Source organism: Uloborus diversus, chromosome 2 (genome assembly GCF_026930045.1).
Source record: "Uloborus diversus isolate 005 chromosome 2, Udiv.v.3.1, whole genome shotgun sequence".
Taxonomy (NCBI): domain Eukaryota; kingdom Metazoa; phylum Arthropoda; class Arachnida; order Araneae; family Uloboridae; genus Uloborus; species Uloborus diversus.
This window is the reverse complement of record NC_072732.1, coordinates 217,253,675-217,272,070: the sequence shown is the minus strand read 5'-3', so window position 1 is coordinate 217,272,070 and position 18,396 is coordinate 217,253,675. Positions and strand designations below refer to the sequence as shown.

Below are 18,396 nucleotides of genomic sequence, written 5' to 3'. Positions count from 1 at the left end.
TCTTTTGCTATCCTAATTTGTATTTTAAAGGTTTTTATATTAGTCAAGTTTTGAAGGTTTTTATCAAAAGTACCATTGTATTGGTACCTTCTAGCATTACTACACAGTATAAAGCACTTTTTTGAAATTTGGCTTGCTTTCCCCCCCCCCCCCCCCCCCTGTTTTTGAAGATTTAGTAGTCATACATACAGTAAACTAAAACTCTTTCTGCTGTTATAAAGCTAAATGAAGCAACATCAGTGCAGCAAAAATATTGAAATAATATTGCATTGCCTATTTTTAAGTTAGGCAACCAAATAGTACCTTTTCTTTGATACACAATGTAAGTTTAGTAACTAAGGAATTCATATGGGGCCTATCCAAAATTTTTTGTTTTGGTCATTTTCTGTAAAAATGCCTCCCCCCCCCCCTTTTTTTTGGAAAAATTTATCGTTATTTCTTTTTTAAAATGTTGATAAATGAATTAGCATTTAATAAACTATGTAAGAAAATCAGTATGCGGAAAATATTTAAAATGCTGTTAAATATTTAAGGGGATTATTTTTAATGCAAATTATTGCTATTAAATTATGAATTATCTAGTTTTACAGCTACAAATAATTCTGGCGAGTTGATTGTATTCATGAGTTTTTATGAACGGTTTGTTTTTGTGATTAAAAATTTTGTTGAAAGTTTATTTCTGTGTTTACCAATTTTTGGAAGTTTTCCTTTTTGTGCTTACAAATTTGAAAATGAGTTCATTTTTGTACTGTAAATTTTAGGGAATGTCCTTCACTGTGCTCATAATTGATGTAAAAGTTTATTTTTGTATTTATGAATTTCGTAAAATATCCATTTCTATTGCAAGTTTGATGAAGGGTTCATTTGCGTTTTGATAAATTTACAAATTTTCTTTTTTCCATTATGAATCTTTTGAAAGCTTTTTAGAAACTAATTTTGTAAGGGGTGCATTTTTTTGCTTACGTAAATATCTGTTTTATGATTTAAAAAAAAAAAAAAATCAAAAAGTTAGTTCTGTAAGTACTTTCTATTACTTATGTAATTGTTATGTATCAAAGAAGAGGTTTCAGGTAGTTCTGAAGAAGTCAGTTGCTGTACTTTTCAGAATACTTATGATATATTGATGTTGCTTGCGTATAGTAATAAATTTGTTGAAGAATAAAAAATCTAGCTGTAAGACAATATTAGTGTGCAATTTTGAAATTGTTTTTAACATATAATTTCTTTTCAATTTAAAGCTGACATCGTGAACATATTGCATCCAAGTATGTATTTGTTAAGGATTGTATGTGTAAATGTAGTTGGTTAAACGCAATTATGTTTTCATATTGAAAACTTATTTTAGATTCTAGTCTAATAGTGTTTCACTTCCTGTTCTGTCCTATGTGGAACTCATTTGGTTGTGCTTAGTTTGTGTTCATTTCTTTTTATTTGCCTGTACTTTTATTGAGCTATGCATGAAGCAGTTAACATTCCAAATTTAGTAGTTACTTCTTTTTTTTTTATAATGAAAAAAAAGAACGTTATTCATAACAGCCATAAAACTTAACTATTTTTAAGAAGTAATGTGTTTCAAAAAAAGAGAGGAAAAAAAATCTTTACGTATAAAGTAGTTAGTTTTATTTTATCATGAGTATCTGTAGTTCTGTGTAATTAAGCAGTTTTCAATATTAATTTTGAAACAATTGCATGTTTATAAAATAAGTGTATCATTTTATTTTTTGTTTATCCTTGTAATTTAAATATTTCTGATAATACCAAGATAAATAGGCATGAGCATGAATATATACAGGGGGGGGGGGGGCTAGAATTTAATGTTTTTAATAAAAGGTAGATCCCCTTTCTTACATTTTTTTTTGGGTGAGAGGAAAAGTAGCAATATTATTTGACCATTTAGTTTTTAATGTGTTTCCCTACCATAAAAGTTAGGGTTTGATCTTGTTCCTTCTTTCCATTATAATATCTTAATTCTTAACAATTGAAGACAATTCTTCTTTTTTACAATTTCACATTAAATTTACAAATATTCCAAATTTTTTTTAAAATAGCTTTTTGTCAGTATATAAATTCTATTTTTTACCAAAATAGTATTAGAAGAATAGGATAAATTAACAAAACAGCAGAAACTGGTTCTGTGAACTGCTACTTAACATTTTAAGTAGCAGTTCACAGAACCAGTGTAGTATTAAGTTTTGCAGTAAACTTTTTTAAGCTCATAAAAACTTGGCTTTTGCAGTAGCTTAGAGTTTGTTTATAGGAAAACAATGGAAATCTGGCAAATAAGCATCATTAAAAAAATAAATAAATGAAAGATTAAAATAAGTCTGCTGTCATGTGATTCATTAATTTTAAATTATTTTATGAAGCTATTCGTATTTCATAAGAGAAGAGTTGAAATGCTTTTTGTTGTTTATAGCGTCAAATTATGTAATTTTCAAAAATAAATGTTAAATTTTTTGGTCTGTAAGAAAGTAGAAGTATAAGATCTCTGGGAGATAGTGTCAATGAAATAATTTTTATTTTGGTGTTCATGTAACTTCTTAGTTGTTATTCATTATATGCAGGGTTTAAAAATATCCGATTTTTGATATATATACGATATTTTCAATTAGCACAAACTAAAGTCTACTAAATAGTAAATGCATCCTCAAATCACTCTTTATTTTCTTATATTGTAATTACAATATGTAGAATTAAAGTTTCTTTTGTAATTTATATCTAATATTTCGTTTTCCATTTCTATAGTTTTAATGTACTCATTTTTCTTCTGTTAGCTACTTTGACAGTTATATGATTCATCAGAAATAAATAATTGGTGCACGGTCATAAGATATTTTCTTTTTTTTTATTTTAAATTAGTAATATTTAATTAGGCACTTTTAATATGAAATCAAATTGTAACATTACTAATAGTTTTATGAATATAATATACAAGTAAAAAAGGAATACTGTATTACTTTGTAATATTACTGATGCATTAATACATCATACAAATGCACAAAACTTTTCGATTATTTTTAATAACTAGGGTACAATATTACTATGATTGATACACTTTTTATATTGAAAATACTGTAGTTGAAAAAATAAATGTCAAAAATATCATATTTTCAAAATAAATATCGGATATATATCGTGAGTTATATCATGATAAATATCGACCGATATATATTGGCGAACCCTGATTGCATGTACTGATTTTGCAGGAGAGCCTTCTCCCCGACCCAGCTACCTCGCTGACAAGTATGCAACAAGTGCCCACATGCCTCCTCTCCCTGTTTCTGTGAGTGCTTTCTCTTTCTCTCTCTTTTTTTTATTGTGAATTTTCTTTTCAAATCCTCATCAGTGTGTCAAAGGAAGGATTTGTGTCCTTTCCTAATATCTTCCTTTTGCATTTGTAGCCAACAAGAAAGCATATGGAACCCACTCCCCCTACTACCCCCGAAGACGATGAGGAAGAACCGGAAGAAGAAGAACCGCCACCTGTCGCTGCAAGGCCAGAGAAAACCAAATCTATCGTAAGGGCCCTTTGATCAACCTCCCTTTATCAGTGGACCAATATTAAATCTATTTCATCAGTCAGGGCCCAATACTGGCTGATTTTACTACCTTTTTTTTGGTACCTTCAAATAAATCCTATTTTAAAAACTGCTTTCACCAAAATCGCGTTAATAAAATCAGCAGCTTAGCAAAACTAACTTTGAACATCGGCAGTCACAAAAACAATATTAAAAAATCAAAAGTTTCACAAAAATCAGCATTTTAATTTGTTTCTCTGTTTAAAACAAAATTTGCTCACAAAAAAAAAATGTTAAGCTGATTCATGTGAACAATGGCTTGAGTAACGATAATTTCATTGTGCTTTAATTCTTTTTTTGCTGTTTTTCCCCAAAGTGCATTTACGCAATTTTATTTCAATTTTTTAGCATCTATTTTGGGGGGCCATTTTCCTGACAATTTCCTGAATTGTACACAGTGCAAAGCCTATTAGGGTTGAGTTACGATAGTATTTTTTGCACCTCTTAAGTTTCTAGTCCCCCCCCCAAGAAAAAAACAATTGTTAGTTATAATAGTAGATGACTTTTACACCTTTTGAACTAAAATTTTAGTTGCCCCACTATTATTTTACGAAAATTAGAATTTCTCTTCAGGGGTCTGGCCAGAGGATATTTGGGTCTGTTAACGGACCCTTCACAAAAATCCGATCAACCAAAACGGACCTTTCACAAAATCCCGATCAAACAAAACGGACCCTTCACAAAATTCTGATAAACAAGATCGGATCTTTCACAAATTGTTTATTGAAAGAGCAAATCTGAAAGCAAAATAACGCATATTTCTGTGTATAAACCGATAATTTTTACCTTTTTTTAAATCAAATTAGAGGGATCAGCTTATACAAAATTGGCTAATTAAAAAAAAAAAAAAAAAAAAAAAAATTGGCACTCTTGCGATGCTCTTGCAAGCGATAAGTAATTGCTACTGCCAAATAAATATAATGGTTGTTTGTTTTATCACAGCTAATTAACAGTGGTGTTGTAAACTTTTCTGAAAAGGCATTGGTAAGCACTTTTCTCCCCGCTCATGATTTAATAAACAATAATAATATATATCTGCGAAATGAACTTAGAACTGCAAAGGGATGAGGGAAAGGGAGGATATGGGTGGGGAAAAAATATGATCGCTTCAGATAGGGTTACCAACTTCAAAATTATCACCACTTAGCGTCTGGCGTTGAACCTTTATAATGACTTGATTAGAATATATTCTCATCATTTTGTCGACTTGTCAATATTTGCGTTTTTACGGTGGTGTGGTGGTGCGATGTTTAATTGTTATTTTGGGAGAAAATTATAGGGATTTTGATTTTACGATGCTAACAAGGGTGATTAACTTTAAATAAACTCTTTTAATTACAGTTTTTTTTCTTTAGATGTCACATTTTAAAAAATGCAATCTTAACATCCGATATGAGAATCATATTTTGTTCTTTTTTCAAGCTATCTTCGCTTTATTAGGATGCAAATAAATGAAAAGTCTCTTTATTTCTGTAAGAACTCTCTTTTCAAGTTTTTAATGCAAAATTCCATTTTCTGTTATGAGTCAAAAATTAAATTGCTGAATAGATGGTTTATTTTATTATATTTTTTTTTGTGTCAACTGTGTCCACAAATATTAATGAAATGTTTATCATAGGACTCTAAAATGCAATTTTAAAATAATTTCGTCAAAAATATTTCTTTTACAAGCCGTTTTTATACTTTTGATGCCTTCACTTTGAGAATTGCAATCTCTTTGCATCCGCTATGGGAATCCGATTTTTCGAATTTTTGATGATTATTACGCTTTGTTAAGAGGTAAACAATTAAAATATCTTTTTATTTTAGTTAAAATCACGAAATTTATAAGTTTTAAACGAAATTCTGTGTTTTTTAAGAATGTCTTGAGTCAAAAAGTTAAATGCTAACCCCCCCCCCCTATTCTGAATTTTATTTTATTTATTTATTTTTTTTTGTTACAATTATTTTAAGTACTGCACAGAAATATTTCTAGTATAATTTAACATAATGTAGAATGGTTGATAAATATTGATATTGAGAGAGCGATGCCCCCCCCCCTGCCAAACATCAGAAAAACACCCCAGAATGATTTTCTCGACATAGAAGATGAAAACACTCAACTTTAAGTTTAATTGATGCAGTTTGTGCCATCTCTAAATTCTAAAATTTCGTTTAAAGAAAAAAATTTTTTTTTGCGAAATTATTTGATTTTTCACAAAATTAATTCATTTTTCACAAAATTATTTGATTTTTCACAAAAAACGGACCCTGTGAAAAATCCTGGACAGACCCCTGCTCTTTAAAAAATCCCAAAAACAGTGCTGATGCCATACTTTCACAAAGGTATTGGAAAAAAAAATCCTGGATTGGGACCCTGCCATTGCTTTTGTCCAATTATTATTTTTTCTTTTGTAGTACACAAAGCCTGTGGATGAGGGAGTCAAAAATGATGCACTATCGTATGACAAGAGGGATATTGCGAATAACAATAATGCCCTCGCGACCACGACCCCTGCACCCACCACCACGACTACCACAACCTCTTCGATGGTGAAAACTCGCAAGAAGAAGCTCTCGGACGATGAGATCATGGACAAAATACGCAGCATCGTATCAGTCGGAGATCCCAACCGCCGATACACGAAAATAGAAAAGATTGGATCAGGGTAAGTTGCACCATTTTCTACATCCTACATCTCGAATCAGAAATTCGAATGTCACATCAACGATGATAATACATCGCCCTGAATCAGAAATGCTTTAAAAAAAAGTTTTGTACACAAAACAAATACTCTCGTGTTGTTCCGGAATTTAATTTGATTTTTCCATTCCTACAAATTTATTACTATGGTTTTTAAATTGTCTAACCAATATTTAAAATATAATAATAATAATGAAAAAAGGTCTGTATTTCAAATTGAATGGTAAGAAAAATTACTGAATACACACATATTTATTAACAAATCAAGATACTGTAAAAACAATACAGTTTTCTAAGAACCATTCAGAGGCATTTTTTATTGATTAAAGCATCAGAAAGCATACTATTGTATTGTACAGCAGTTTCCTAATGTTTTTCAATCATTATTATTATTTTGATTTTATTCTCCCATGGGGGAGCGGGGGGGGGGGGTGCCATTTACAAAAAAAGAGAGAAAAGTATTACTAATCGTAAGACTGAAATGAGTAAAATTTGTGAGCCTAAAGGTCTGTGTAAGGGCTTGCACAGCCCTTATTTATCTGTACTGCAAGGGGTGGGAGGATAGGGTAACCAATAATTTTGAAGTTCTGATAATTAAGTTTATTATTATTTGTGAACTTATTTTAAAACTTTGTGGTGAATCTGTGACTTTAGAAACCCTGAGGAGCCACTGTGCATAGTTTGGGAATCACGGATGTTGTGCATTATCTGAAATTTGCTTTAATGATTCTAAATTGAGTCCTAGATTATCTTTCCTCCCCACTTACCAACGGCTGTATCTTAATGTCCTTTTTTCTTGTTTGAAAATGCGGAAACTATTTCAGGGCATCGGGAACGGTGTACACTGCGATAGAGTCGGCCACTGGAATGGAAGTGGCCATCAAGCAGATGAATCTGCCCCAGCAACCCAAGAAGGAGCTCATCATCAATGAGATCCTGGTCATGAGGGACAACAAGCACCCGAACGTAGTCAACTACCTAGACAGTTACCTGGTGGGAGATGAGCTGTGGGTGAGTCTTCAAACCTTGCTTTCATCCACACCTGAGATTCTTGCTTCTGAAATCTGTGGCATATTTTCGATATCGCTCAAAGTATCTTACTTTTGTTTTTGGGATTAGAATTCTCACTTTTGCTCCGAGGTGACGATATAGCTTGTATTTATTTATAAACTAGATATTTTCCCTTCATTACTATTGCATTTTTTTCCTCTTGAACTAGAAACAAATTTAATTATTAATTTTTTTCTTGTAAAGCAACTATTGAAAATTTCAACTTTTTTATGCATATCTTTTTTTTGAGTGTGTGATCATGACCACAAAAAAAGACCCTTCCTTGATTCTACTATTTATTATTATAATAGAATAATTATGCAACTATTTTATTATATTTATAAATGCTAGAGTCAAGTTATATTTTCATCTTTAAACAAACAATAAAATTATTGTTATTATTATCTATATTATTAAAAACTGCAATGTCTGTCTGTGCGTATGTAACCCTATCTCCTCTGGACTGTCAATGTCTACCAGGTCAATACTGTTGCTATTGTAGGCTGGACAGTCAGAGGAAGCCATTTTACCCTTTCTCAGCCCCTCTGAATCTTAAGGGGTCAGGCATCCAGGGTGTCCTGAGGACATCCAGGAATACTGTCTGACCACGGATTGTATGGAAAGACAAACATCCGTTTTATAGTCGGAAATGGAAGAATCTATTATTTTCTACCGATGTCAGCTTTTGCAGAAGCAGAGTCTCGTTCAAATGAGCGGAATACGCGCATCAAATTTTTTCTTTTCCCCCTTATACACATAGATTCGTCTTATCTGGAGTTTGAAAATTCCATGCAATCCGTGGTTGGACAGTAAAAGACTCTTCATCAGTTGTCATCCACTACAGGTGGCAAACAGGTGTTGGTGAGCGAAACGATCAAGGGGCGGAGCCTCCTAGTCATTACTATATTTTCGGCAATGCTTTGAAAATTGATTTGACCTTTCTTTATTTCTTCGTAGATTGTAGCCACAATGGCTAATTTTCTATTGATAGTATTTCCTTTTGTTTGTTACTTTTAATTCTTTTTCTTAGGACTAGTAATATTATTATTATGTTTTTAAACTGAGAATGTTATTAAAGATACTATTGACTTTTCTTGGACCCTGTGTTTTTTCTTTGTTTATTGTCACTGCATTGGAAAATTTTGTTCCTCCCCAGGTGATCATGGAGTATCTTCCCGGTGGATCCCTGACAGATGTTGTCACAGAGACCTGCATGGAAGAAGGGCAGATTGCAGCTGTCTGCAGGGAGGTGAGTTTCCTTTTCCGTCTGAATATATTGTATGATGTGTGTTATGGTTAATTCCTGTCATAGTGAGGACAGGTGAAAGAGTTCATTTTAACCAAATATTCACTATATTAGAACTTCTTTTTTGAGAGAGAGAGATTTTGTTTTTTCCTTTAAAGGTACTTCAGGCTCTGGAGTTTCTCCATTACAATCACGTCATCCATCGTGACATCAAGAGTGACAACATTCTTCTTGGAATGGACGGCAGTGTTAAACTGAGTAAGTTTGGTCATTTTCTGTTGTTAGTAATTTTTCGAGCGCTTTAATGATCATGTTTGATATAAATGCATTTTTGCAACTAATGACCAAATGGCACGACCTTGAGGGTCACGGATTTGGACAAAATTCTAGCTATAGGTTCATTCCCACTAGATATAAGCGCAGGTAAAGCGGTTTGACTACATATGCCCTAGTATTTCTGCAACGAGCATCGAAAGTTGCTAGTTTGGCCCCAGATTTGCAATGGCATTTCTATTGGAATTTGAGTATTTGACACTATATTCAATCTCCCAACACCTTTTTCATCTTTTGTAAGTAAATTGAGCATAAGAGAGAACAGGTATTTATTTATGTATCTAAGTTATTTGAAAAGTCAAGACGATCTCGTATTCTTCTTTAGTGTGCCATGTGCAATAAATCAAGAGTTTTTCTCTTCTCCTATTTTTTGCTTATCAATGTGGGGCATCTTTGATAGCAGACAATAAATATCCAGTTAAAGTAATTGTTTTTATTAGCAAACGATAAATACTTGTTGCCAGCAGATGATTAATATTTAACGAAAGTAATTAGTTTCATTTGCAAACGATAAACATCCTGTTACTATGTTATTTTGGCATTCAAGTTATTGATATTAAAAATAGTTGCCAATCTGAATTTAAAAACCGTTTATTAAAAATTAGTATTCAACATGATTAATTCAGAAGTAAGCATGCAAGCGGCTCATACTGCAGTACAATGAAGCAAAAAGCTTTCGAAATAGTAATTTTAAAGGAAACTCCATTGCATTTCTGGCTCCAAAATATCAACTTTGAACCTCCGTTGCAGCCGAACTATGGCCTATGCAGTCAAACCGCTATACCTGGTCTCATATCTAGTTAGAATTGATCTATATCTAGAATTTTGTCCGAATCCATGACCCTCAAGTTCGTGCCGTTTGGTAGTAAGATTTTATCTTACTTAAAAATTAAAGCAGACCTAGCCAGTTTAAATAGAGGGAAAGCATTGATATTTTCAGCATGCTGATGAGTGATGTTATATCACTTTATTAGAGGCACAAGTGACAGCTTATTATAAGCAGTGCTGTTCCCATAGGGTATACTGCATATATGCTGCATACTCTCAAACTTTTTTTAGACATATAGCGTATATCCTCAAGCTTCAAAAATGTTCATATTGTGTAAATGAACGTGTACACATATTGTGCATAATGGGTTATTGGGAGTATACCCTCAGAAAAAAAATGATGGGAACATCACTGATTATAAGGATCTAAAAGAAATTGGGGTGGGACTCACTGATTAGAGATAGTTTAAATTTTAATTGATAGAAAACAAAGCTGTGTTACTTTTACATCTAAAAATATTTTTATATTTGATTTATTGATATTACGTGAAATTCTAGACATTACGATAGTGATGCAATGAGGTGTTATTGCTACTAATCCATCCAAAGGATGAATGATTGATGTTGAAAAACATAGCGTACAAAGCTGTTGTTTAGTATCAAAACTAGCTCAGGCTATGAACATTTCAAAGCCTATTACTTATTTATAGCCCTTATAACATATGTGCCATCTTTTATTGCTCTCATGATCTTCCAATGTTGGTTTTATTTTGTTTTGCATCTTTTTGATGCTTATTTTTATTTATTTAATTTTTTACTTCTAGTATTTTGCCATGATTAAGTGACTGGTGATAAAATGATCATTCTGTCATGTAATCTCATTGCAAATCATTTAAAACTCGCTTTTAAAGCTCTTTATTTATTTCTGTATACTTTTGGAAGATATGTTTCGATTCTGACCTTGCATTTTACAGCGGACTTCGGCTTCTGTGCGCAGATCAGTCCCGAGCAGAGCAAGCGCACCACCATGGTGGGCACTCCATATTGGATGGCTCCAGAGGTGGTGACCCGCAAGCAGTATGGCCCCAAGGTGGACGTCTGGTCCCTGGGCATCATGGCCATCGAGATGATCGAGGGGGAACCGCCTTACCTCAATGAGAACCCTCTGAGAGTGAGTCCTCTTTGCTTTTCAATTTCAGTGCACTAATAAACAAATTTTCACTAGAAACTCTGAGGTTAATGAATTAATCCCTCGGGAAATCGTAGGCACTGGATAAACTTCTGGATTTAGGTCGATTTGTACTAGATGTGAGTTAGGTAAAATAGAATGCATTAGGCTTTAATTCAGCTGCAAGGTGAGTATAAATTTGCTTGTTTGGCTCCAGAACTGCAATATCATTTTATTTGGAATTAGAAGCTTTGGCACTATATTTTATTCCTTTTAAAATTTTAGGCATGTTTCTCCTTTTTATTTAGAAGGAACATTCGTCTGCTCTTCTATCTTCTTTTGCTTCTCTTGTTAGTTCAATGTAAGGGCCGGGGAATTTCTTCTATATTGCGAATGCATTCAGTTGGGTGATACTGCAATGCAATTGCAAGAAAAAGATAAAATATTTAATTTCAAAAGAAAAACAATTGCTTCTCTGGAAATAAACTAGAAACTTTGAACCCCCATTGTGGCTGAACTAGGCCCTTGCAGTCAAACTGCTTTACTTGGGTTCATATCTAACGCAGCTTGACCTAAATCCAGTATTTCGTCCAGATCTGTGACCCTCAAGGCAGTGCCGTTTGATAGGATCCAGTGCCTTGTCTTTGTTATATTCTGAACTTACATGATTTGATGGCATAAGAAGAAAACAAAATAATAACTTGTGCATTATTTGCTCATCAGGCCCTGTATCTCATTGCCACAAATGGGAAACCAGAGATCAAGGACAAGGACAAACTGTCCCCCGTGTTTCAAGACTTCCTCGACAAGTGCCTCGAAGTGGATGTCGACAATCGCTACTCTGCGGATGAATTGCTGAAGGTGAGGCCATGCACACCTTTCTCTTGCTTCACTGTAACAGAAATGTGTTTTTTTTTTTTTAACTTGAAGGCCACGCCTTATATTAAGATGAGTCTTGCAGGTCAGAACACATCTAAAATTTACAAATATTAAACTTTTTTTTTCATGACAAGGAAAAATATAGAAAAGGAAAGAAAATTACGAACCAAGGATTATTATCATTACTTGAAGCTTATTATACTGCTGTGAACAGGTAAAGGGCAGTAACTGCAAATTTTTCTTTTTTCATTTTTTTTTTGAGCAATCACGATTACTAATTGTTCTCACTTGACTGTTTTGATGTGCTATCATTTTATTTTCCCACCAGCACACTCCGGACCATCACCGTCGACCGGCTCCTCATGATGCTGCTCCTATAGCGAAAACGGTCTCCAGGTTGAGTCCATATCCTACACTTGCACGCATACACACACATACATACACCTACACACATACACATATATATACATACATACACCTGTACACACGCATACATACAGACAACCTACACGAACAGAAACACACCTACACACAATTATCCACACACTCATGCCGCACACAGACACAAACACATATGCCTACACGCCTACATACACACACACAAACATTTGTGGTTGCGAAAAACATAATTTGAATTCAAGATGTCAAAATTCAAATTATTATTATTATTTTTTTTTGTCATGTATTGTATGTTAACTTTAATGTACAAGCTTGCTTATTAAATTTACGCTGAAAATATATTGCTTATTAAATACCAACATTTCCGCATTGTTAATATTGAATCCAACACACATTTCTTCATATATCTTGAAAACTCATTTCTGCAGATACTGCTGTTTACCTGCCCTCGGCAGATTATAAATGCCAAGTTTGCATCTGTTTTGCAGAATTTGTAGAGCCAAATGTTTGGCTCCAAATGTGTAGCAGTGTGACTGATCTTGTACGCTCGGGAAACCTAAATAACAGGAAGAGGAAAAAGCTCAACTGCACTATGGCACACCCCCTTCCCCCAATTTTTAATTATTTTAATACTTATGATGCACAAGAAATATCAAGTTTTTTTCTGCCTCAAATGCATAATTTCTTGATAAAAAAATTATTTTTTTTCAGCGATCTTGAAATTGTTTTTTCTTGAAAAAATGCTAACTTTTTGTTACAATTTCTTACCTTTTTTTGTATCTTAAACTATAACTTGAAAATTCTTTATTATACTCATTTGACTTTATTTTCAGCATCCTTTCTTGAAGCTGGCACAACCGCTGGCCAGTCTGAACGAGCTGATCATTGCAGCAAAAGAGGCGAGCAAATGCAACTGAACTTTGTACCCTTTGTGATAAACTGCGCTGGTGGGGGAGCAAATTTGTCTTCTCCGAGCTTCGTCGTTTCTGCGTGCCGGAAGTGGATTCCTTCAAGGTGCGGGTGCAGATCTGGAACAGACACATGTTCATTGTGAAGATCTCAGCATTCCCATTTTTCCCATGCCTTCACTTTTCACTGCATTTTAATTTAGTCCAAGTTGAGTTAGGCATGATCGACACTGTAGTTTCCATTTTTACTGATTTTTAAAGATATAAGAATGATTGTTTCAAGCATGTATTTGATAGTTTTATTTATTTCTCTAAATTACTAAGAAATATATGTACATGCTATGTTTTAACTAATTATTTTTGTTGTCAAATAATCATCGAGCTTGAAAGGAAGCATAGCATTTTAAGATTACGGCAATGTTCCTTTCTGATGTGAGATTCTGAGCATTTGATTTCAAATGCTGTTCTGGGAAAACTTATTTTTTATTTCAATCATAAGTCATTGAGTTATTCATGGTTTTTGAACTGAGATATGCATGTTGCATCCAGAATTTTATGTAACAAGTTATTACTTGCTCGAGGGGGTAAAAATGTAAATGTAAATGGTTGCACAAATATTTGCCGTAGTACTTCTCAGGTTGCGTTTGATGAACGACCAGTAGCTCACTGGTTAAACTAATGATGTCAAATAATGACGTCACCTCCAATGCTTTAGCATTAGCTGACATCACTAGCTGTCACATGATCAATCAACTGGTGGCTACCGGTTGAGTTCGGCAAATGCAAGCTTAATGTGCACTTTTTTTTGCACTCTTTACTTTCATTGAAATGAATTCATTTTTATAATAAAATGTGAAACTAGTTTTTTTCCCCATATTGCTTTTTCTCCCCCAAATGAAGCATTAATACTCTCCTTTTACATGTGGATCGGTAAACATATCCACATGAAAATTTTAACATGGTAATGCATTCATAGACTCAAAATTTTTTATCTGCCTTTGTGTCCAAAATCATAACATTCTCACTTACTGAAAATGATATAATTTTAATCAAATGGCAACAGAGGGAAAATTTTAAATACAGGCCATTTGCCCATTGTAAAGCTCAACCAAAGATTTCAACTAAAACAGTTGCTGTTTGAAATGTGTCTGCCGTATCACTCTGTTAGAACAAACATGTGCCTAGAAAGAATTTTTGCTTCTTGAGGGACATCCTTGATTTGATGTTTGTTAAACGACAACTGCCTTTTCGGCAGTAGTGTTGAGGTGTATCATAAACGACAAAATACTCTCGAAGGAATCTTCCTCCTACGCAGCAGGAAATCTATTTTAAAAAGTGTGGATGGATGTGTGCCATATAAATGACTACTTTAGGATGTAATTAAAAGATATTTTTGATTTTTGTGTTTGCAAAGACTGTTGGACATTTTTTAACAATCAAACAAAGGAAACTGTAGTAGTTTTATGTACAACTTGTAAATATTGTTGAATTTGCATACCTTCAGAGTGGCAACTGTATTGTGAAATTGCAACCACAGGAGCTTGAAACATTCCAGACTATATGTATTTCTGGTGCTGATCAGTTTCTTCCTTTTGTATTTCATTCCCCTGATATCTGTCATTTCTGTATTAAATGTCTGAATCCACCTCCATTTCCTATATTATCAGACTTTTCAGCTACGAAAGTTTTTGCCATGGTCACCTAAGTTTTTGCGATAAGTAAGTAATATAACATGGCATCCCTAAGGAAGTGTAGTTTTTTTGAAAACATTACTTTGATTATGTCATAAGTATGCAAAATAGGCATAAGTTTTATTTATCATAAAATTATCATATTTTTCTTAGGCTAGTTAGCTGAACTTGTATTTTTGCATTGTTTGTGTTCACAAGGTCCCCCCCCCCTCAAATAAATAAAATAAGAACTTGCTGCCTGTGCTGGTTTTTTTTTTTTTTTTTTTTTTTCAAAAATGTGATGAGAAACATTGCAAAAATTTTCATTTATGAAAGTCCCCCCCCCTCCCCATATTAACTGCTGCCTTGGTGAGTTATATTATTAGAATAGAATATTGCGGTTCTATTCTAAAAGGGGGGAGGGGTCATAAGTGGAAATTAGGGTAAATTAGGGAATTTGGAACTTTTTTTTTTGAAAATATAAGTCCTTGAAATACAGCTTAGATAAATTAAGTTGCTTAAGGGGGGGGGGGGGACGTCATGACTCCTTGCCATATCCATGCTTGCATTTACATTGCTAAAAATATTAGTATGGCTAGCTATGTAAGTGGTATTTGATGAGTTAATTAATGATATTGCACACCTTTCTAAAATGGAAAGCCAAAGAAATATGACTGTCACGGAACTTGGATAGGATGGGTCTGCAAAAGATTTCACATCTGTTTTAGTAACAACACCTATTTATTGAGTATTTTATTTGCTTTCATAATTAACGGGGTTCATGTTCAATCTTCCAATTTTGGACCAACCTCACCAAATCTTTTCTTGCTTAAAAGTTTTTTTAAAAAATTGTGTTGCCTGTTTTTTTATTGTAACAAATGAGAGGCGTTGGAAAAAATGTAAAAATAAGGAACAAGATTTATTTTGCTTCTTTTAAAGACTTTTTAATGCTTCCACTCATGAGTTGTAGCAAAAATTGTCTGGAAAAGGTTTTAGTTACTACTAAGAAGACCAGACATATGATTGAAATTTATATTTGAAAGAAAGAGAAAAATTAGGTTTTGCTAATATGATTTTTATTTAAAATTTTTAGTACTCAGGTTTTTCTGAAAGTGAAACCCAAATCTTTCATTTTGGTTGGAACTTCTTTAAATTTGTTTACAAGATATTTTGAGTGAGTAATTCCTTTATTTAAACAAAAATGTTTTTTTATTGGTTCAGTATAATGCTTAAACTTAAGAGGGCACATATCAATGTGGCTTTTAATATCAAAACACATATTTATCTTTATCTAGTATTTTTTTCTAGATAGTTTACACCCTTAGTGTACCCAGCACTAATTTTGTGAGTGATCCTAATATTCCACATGTCTTTCTTCTCCCTCCAAAGTCATTTCATAACAAGTTTATGTTAAAATTTGATTATTATTGCTTGGAACTTGTAATTTAATAAAAATTCATATTTTAAACCCCTTTTCTCGCTTTTGGTCTTTGAAAGTTATTATTATTTTAGCACATGATCCCTGATTAAGAATGGAGAAGCTACGGTTTTAAATGTTAGAGAACAGTTTTTTGTTACATGAAAATTCAAATATAGGTTGTTGCTTGGTAGACCCATGCCCCTTTCATGTAGAGACTGAGAATTAAAAGCAGGAGCAGTTCCTGTGAAAGTGAGGCCCCATTATGGGAGGAGTTTTGCTTGCGCTTGTTAGATGGCAGCACCACTTCACAATTTAGGCATAGTTCTGAAGAGGAGGGATATTCTCCAGGAACTCTGCATCCATTGTAACTGCCGGGAACCGACCATCAGACTCTCAGAGCCAGATTTAATATGCATGTACTCCGACATGTAGGGTGGTGGGTATTCAGTTGCATTGGGCTCCAAACCAGAGACCCTCTGATTCCGAGTCAGGTGACCTATACACTAAGCTACCCACAGCCTATTAAAAAAATAGATATTTTGTGGTTTGCAATGATTCCCTTTATTAAAGTGTACTTGCAACGTTGGTTCACCTGCATGTTATATTAATATGCAATTTTCGTGCATCCTAATGCATCTGCTCCACGTAACGGCACTTGCTGATGACAAGGTTTTCTTTGAAATTATGAAATTCTAAGGTAAAATTGTCTACTTTAAAATGTGTAACATTTCATAAGCATTTTAGAATTATCAATCTTCTTCCATTAAAATATTGTATATATTCTTCGATTATAATCTTTTGTTTGTATTTATCTCTCAGATTATTTAGTGTTTAAATTGTATAGAATGATTTAAATGTCGAGCGTATACATGATTACGTTAAATAACGTATTCAGAGTAATAAATATAATTATTTGAGCAATAAAGATCAATGCCTAAGTGAATGTATTGGACTTATTTCTGTTTTGAATAGCAGCAAAACTACTCTGGGCTGTTTTTATTATTTGAAAGCAAATGCATAAATGTTGTAGGAATACAAACAAGTGAAGAAATTTGTTTTGGTATTCCTCTTGTATTTGAATTGATTACTTTCTGTTTCTCCTGTTGTCAAGTACAGCCAACAAAAAGAAAAAAGCTGGCAGTCACTTGTGTATAATAGTTTTTTTTTTATTAGTCACTGTTCCTAATATGTTGAAAAGCTGAAACAAATGTAATGATTTGCATAATATTTTCATTGTACTCAGTCAAAAATGCATAGTACAACAAAAAATAAATTAATAAAAAACAACCCCTTGCCTTCTAGGTACATGAAAACAAAGTAAGTAATATCAAAATTTAAACACCAACAAAAGTTAAAGATGATTACAACTTAAAAAAGATACTGGTTTCAATTTAAACTTTTCGTTTTGAGTACTTTGAAAAAACATATGCTATGCTTTTATTTTCTGAACAAGTCTCACAAGATGAAATTGAGTTGTTCTCATAGCAAAAAAAAAAAAAAAAAAAAAGTTTTATATTTGTTTGTACTTGCCATGATCTGTTGTATTGATTTTGTAAGTGTAAAGTTAATTTCATCGTAAAAGAAACTCCTTTGTATCAAGATCCTTATTTGTCACTTTGTTTAGGTTATAAACTATCAAGCATTAAATAATAAATGTAAATACAAAAATATCATGTGATAATTGTAAAATCAATGGAGAGTAGTTTGAAAATTTTCAAAAAAGTGGAAATATGTTGAAAGACGCTCACTCCTATTTAGAAAGAGGTTAGAAGATAAAGAAATAATACATGAAGTGTACAACTTTTGACTGTTGAAAATATTTCTTTACTAGAATTTTATGACCCAGGATAATTAAAAAAGTTACTCATAGCGAATGATCAAACTTCATAGTTAATTTTTTAATGAGGTGTACAAAAATCGACTCATTATTCAAAATACCCTGATAATGCATACATGCTGAAATCTATCATGTTTTAAAAGGTATTTTTCATTTTATTGCATGAAGAAAGATCTAACTCATCTTTATGAATTTTGAAAATTGTGATGGTTATTATTGATAAAAATTTTAACTTGTTTTTAGAAATAAAATATGCAATAAAATTGTTTTTTTTTTTTTAACAATTAAATTAATTTTTATTGAAGTATAGAAAAATCATATAAAATTAATGTTTTCCTTTTTATTTTAAAAAACATGTTTGTGGTGTTTTAAAGAAATATTTTTCCAATTCAAGCAAGTGACTTAGTTCTTGTGTTGTTCAAAATGTTGGATTATGTAGTTTTATTTTTTGAAAGTG

At 32.6% G+C, this 18,396-nt stretch overlaps 1 protein-coding gene across 1 annotated transcript; it reads left to right on the top strand.

Moving 5' to 3' along the window:
* The first annotated feature begins 3,186 nt into the window (after positions 1-3,186).
* On the top strand, positions 3,187-18,140 carry LOC129216271 (serine/threonine-protein kinase PAK 3-like). Its single transcript, XM_054850476.1, has 9 exons — positions 3,187-3,283; positions 3,402-3,518; positions 5,976-6,226; positions 7,086-7,272; positions 8,468-8,560; positions 8,716-8,815; positions 10,633-10,829; positions 11,550-11,687; positions 12,938-18,140. The coding sequence occupies exons 1-9, from the start codon at positions 3,263-3,265 to the stop codon at positions 13,019-13,021; spliced, it is 1,188 nt and encodes a 395-aa protein (XP_054706451.1). The 5' UTR covers positions 3,187-3,262; the 3' UTR covers positions 13,022-18,140.
* The last annotated feature ends 256 nt before the right edge of the window (positions 18,141-18,396 follow it).

Bases quoted from the DNA above. Each gene is read 5' to 3' on its own strand.
- LOC129216271 (XM_054850476.1), top strand. From the start codon at position 3,263: ATGCCTCCTCTCCCTGTTTCT. The intron at 10,830-11,549 runs GTGAGTCCTCTT...TTTGCTCATCAG, and splicing joins TCAATGAGAACCCTCTGAGA to GCCCTGTATCTCATTGCCAC. The intron at 11,688-12,937 runs GTGAGGCCATGC...CTTTATTTTCAG, and splicing joins CTGCGGATGAATTGCTGAAG to CATCCTTTCTTGAAGCTGGC.